Source organism: Halictus rubicundus, chromosome 3, assembly GCF_050948215.1.
Source record: "Halictus rubicundus isolate RS-2024b chromosome 3, iyHalRubi1_principal, whole genome shotgun sequence".
Classification (NCBI taxonomy): Eukaryota; Metazoa; Arthropoda; class Insecta; order Hymenoptera; family Halictidae; genus Halictus; species Halictus rubicundus.
In genome coordinates, this window is record NC_135151.1 from 9,129,947 (window position 1) to 9,134,542 (window position 4,596).

Sequence of the window (4,596 nt, forward strand, 5' to 3'; positions counted from 1 at the left end):
ACGGGCAAGCGTTTAAGCCGACTGTATGTAGCTGTGACAATGCGTGTGGCAAACACATACAGCCTCGCCATCAGTGGCGTGGCTTCGTGCCCGTGGTTCTGCGTACGCCCAGGGCAAGACAATCGTTGCCCGTACGGGCAGACGCTGAACAGCTCTGGTCTAGATATTAAATTGCTTTTCTAATCATTGGGTATTTCCAGGGTGATCGAAACACGTCATCTAGCCCGGACCAATTTCGCTGTTACGCGATTGTGTTCCTGGTATAACGACATAAAGTTAATTACCGTTTCATGACTCTCATCCTCCTGAAGTTCTCCAGTCGCCTTTTATTCCTGTTAGCATTGACTTTCGCCTCGGTGGCGGCGGCGTTCGCTTTGGCAGCGGCCCGGTTCGTGTTAGTGAGCTCTTGCCTAGCGACTTTCAACTGATTCGACAATTCTTCAACCCGCCTCCTCGCCGCGTCCAACAATTCCTCTTTCTCTCGCATGGTTTTTTGAGCACCGTTCGCGGCTGCCTGCGCATTCGCTGCGTTCGCTTTGGCCGTTTGCACCGCGTGTGTCAGCGTCTTTAGCTGCGCTCGAACCCATGGAAACAGAACACAGCTATGTGATCGACGCGCGCGAATAAATAATCCGAGGAATTGTTTCGCGGAACCCGTAAGGTCGTGTATTACGCGCGGCAATAATACAGTGATTCACGCCGGAACTTTCTCAATACACGATCGGGAGATCAACGGTCTTGATCGGTCTATTATGGGAATGCAGAAAGAAATTCGAGAGGCTTTGGTAGAGCGTTGGGATCAGACTGCGGATTTTCATGCGTTTACAGCGGCTCGGTCTCCCGAGACTTCAGAAATAATTGCACAAGAGATCCTGGGGATAATATTTCACCAATTTTATAACGCCAGGATAGGAACAGAAATAAATGAAACGCTTTACTGTATCTATGAAAAAGAAAATGGGCGAGTTTGCGCTCGGAGGATTCGATGGGGGTTAGTGATATTTCAAGTGACTTTTTTAAGGTTTTTCGAAACAATATAGAATCTCTAATAATGGAAACGAATTGTCATTAAGTTACGTATTTTTTTTAATTCGTTTTATAAAAATCCCCAGTCTGATCATGACAAGAATTTTCTATTTGGTTCTGTTTGGTCTGCACAGTTGTGTAAGCGCTCCGGAATAATTTGGAAGAACAATTTCTTATACTAATTTCATTGTTCATAAATTATAACTCTACCGACTCAGAATCTCGGAGAAAAATGTGCCTCTGCAATTAAGAGTCCTACTCAGTTGCAAACGTAGTTCGAAAGTTACTAATCCTTGGTCAGGCAGGTTTTTTGTTGTGCTTCACAGATTTACATAACCTGCGGATATATCAAATCTGCAGTCTATTCATTGTACTTTGGATCGTGTTTGCAATGCATTCAGCTTGTTACTAGGTCACAAAATTTTATGCAAATCCCTTTCATTTTTAATCAAATTAAAACGCGTTAATTTTCTTTATCAATAATTTGATTCCTGTGCAGAAAATTTGTGAACGATATCATACAAGAGATATTAAAGATATTTTGTAATTTTATGTGTAAATTACAAACGTTAAAGTTACGCAGCCTACATGTAAGGGATCTAAGGTATTCCATAGTGTTTTATTGAGTACATTACCTGGTCTTGAGATTGACGCGCAGCTTGCACCGCTGCGTTGACGTTCGTTTGTTCGCGCTCTAAAGATGAAGACTCTTCTTGCACGACCGATTGAGCTTCCTTTACCTCTTCTTGCAACTCTGACACCAACAACTTTTTTCGCGAGAGTACTTCGTCGACAGCTTTCGCCGCCTGCACTGCTTTTTCGGCCAGCTGCGTTTTCACCTGAACATCAAGTCGTACTTCGGTAATTTTCACAGAACATTTAAATATATTTCTACTGTTACTCACAAAAATTGACTTTAAAACTTCTAGTCTTCTCTCACTTTGTACGTTGAAACAAATAAATGCTTTTTATTGCGTCAGAAATTTACGTTTAATCAATTGCATTTATTTTTGTTTTCCAAAGAATGTCGAAACGTGTGGTCGCCATTTTGGAGATTTTAAAGGACTGGTAAATTTGTGTTTTTTTTTCGATATTTAGTAGCCATTGAAAATAAAATGCTGCAAGTAACATGTAATCATTTTGTAAAAGAATTATGCCCATTTGGCACAAACATGATTACAAAGACAAACGTGATTTTTAGGAATTGTTTTATACAGATACAAATATGTAAAAATACATGTATCGTACAGCTTTGCAGCAAAATTTTAATAAATGCCTGAATATCATTCTAAATGTAAAACAATAGCATACAGCAGGGGTGGGCATTTTTGGGCCCACTGTCCCGTTCCAGTAAGTGCCGTTACCGTGGGGCAACGAAGACGCGAGATACCAGCAAACGCGACGAAGGTGCGCGCTCTGCATGAAAGAGAGGTTGGTGGGAGAAGCAGGCGTTTGAGGGGCCCCTACCGTGCCCATCACTGGCATACAGTAAAGCAATGTTCGTTTTTTGAATACTCAATGAACATATAAAAGAAGTTCCAAAATCGCAGGCCTATTAATTCTTGATCTGATTTCAATCTAAAAGCCCATAAAAAATGATCGCTTCAAACGGGATATAAATCATAGTTGTTACACCACCGTTATCAATGCAAATTCTAATGTCATTACAAACGCAAAATTATTCTCGCGAAGTGAAGAATTGGCCTCACAGGAATGAAGAATAGAACCCTATAGATTCCAACGCGAGAATCAGCACGATATTAGAGTACCAATTATTATAGTTGTAGATCGGTCACACCGTGGGAATTATAGTGTAACGATTTGTTGCGTAACAGTAATCAATGCGAAAACCATGTACGCGCAAGGAATCGCGCGAATGGGAAAACCGTATCCATTACACAGATTAAATCTATTCAGACTTAATAATTCACACATCTAAGAAACACGAAACACTCGAATTGAATAAATAATAAACCCCTCATTTCGTATAATTTCCTGTTTGAGGATCTACTACGATTGCTTCGATTTTGCAAGAATTAAAAGGTTTGCCACAAATTTGTTCGCTTTCTATTATTATAATATATTTATTATAAATAGCATGTCCTAATCTTGATTATCACTTTATATCATAATTAATCCAATGAAATAGATGTAAATTGATGTAAGAAGTAAGATACAAAATTTACAAATGCGAATAGTGTTTTTTGTTTTTAACTATGGAGCCTTTTTTGCGAACAATTCGTAATGGCTCCTATAAAATCTATTATATGGCATGGGAATAAGCATACTTGATGCGCGGCTTGCTGGCCAGCAATGTTCTGAGCATCTGAGGCAGCTTTGGCTTCCTGCGCAGCTTTCTGTGCAAGGCTGCTGCTTTTTTGTTCCGGAGTTTTCTTATCACTGTTGCGACAAGTGTGACCCCCGTTCTCTCCATTCACGTAACGCACCTCCCGCGGATTCTAACGAAACACAAGAACCACAAAATTCAGAGACGAAGTTAATATAAAATCATTCTTATGACGTCATGACATAAGTGTCGAAATACTTGGACCTGTTCAAACGAAAACACTGAAAAACAATTGTTGACCAAATATGTTATAATCGCTCAAGATATTTAGAATAGACAATCACTATTAAGCTATCTATTTTTGTGCAATTTCATATTTCTACATAACCATATAGGCTGAGGGATCCAATTACTGTGGGGGTACCAATTACTGTACCTCTATTAATTATACTTATTTTTAAAGCATAATGAATATTAAAAAAGAAATATATAACATATGTATTAACTGATTTTAATGGAAAAAATTTAATATTCATTATGCTTTAAAAATAAGTATGATTAATACAGGCACAGTACTTGGGTCCCTTACCCTGTAGAATGTCAAGCTGACGACTGCTGATTTTTATGCAAACTAAAATATTCGTGCATCGTTCACAAGAGAATAGAAATTTCTATCTTCTGCTAATAATTTTAATCATTTGAAAATAACGTGACCACGTTCTTACATGTTTCTAATGCTTTGTTTTATGTTTATCCCACTAATTTTTGCCATAAATCCTTATTGTTGCAGTCTAGAGGCCTTGGCATCGTGATAACTAGAAAGCGGATCATTATGCAAAATAAAAATTTTCTGCCTGAATTGCAACAAACTGGAGTGAAATGAAAATTTATTTTTCTTCTTAATATGTTTAATAGGTTGAAAATAACATAACGGTATTTTAAAATTCTTCTAATATTTTCACTGTCTTGAATCATACCTACTCATTTTTGTCATAAATGCATAAAATCCGTTGTCTAGTGATAACAAATAAAAATGGAAATTGTTGGAGGTTAATCGAATATATGATTTGATATACGAAAATATAAATCCAGGAAACGAGTGACCGGAAGTGGGTGTTGGACTTACCCCGCTAACTGGAATCTTATGATACCTTCCGCAATCAAGGTTCTCAATCATCAGCATTACTATAACGAAATAACGCGCGGTTATTTTGGTTATGGGGGGATGAGTCGCTAAATATCTGGGAGAACTCACCGATATAGACGATATAAAGCAAGTACAT

General features: G+C 38.3%; 1 protein-coding gene across 1 annotated transcript; it reads right to left on the minus strand.

The window, feature by feature from the left end:
- Positions 1-280: 280 nt before the first annotated feature.
- LOC143352213 (uncharacterized) lies at positions 281-4,596 on the minus strand. The gene is made up of 5 exons (XM_076784542.1): positions 4,569-4,596; positions 4,440-4,498; positions 3,315-3,485; positions 1,662-1,865; positions 281-571 (listed from the first exon to the last, which is right to left on the minus strand). Exons 1-5 carry the CDS (start codon positions 4,594-4,596, stop codon positions 281-283), a joined length of 753 nt encoding a protein of 250 aa, XP_076640657.1.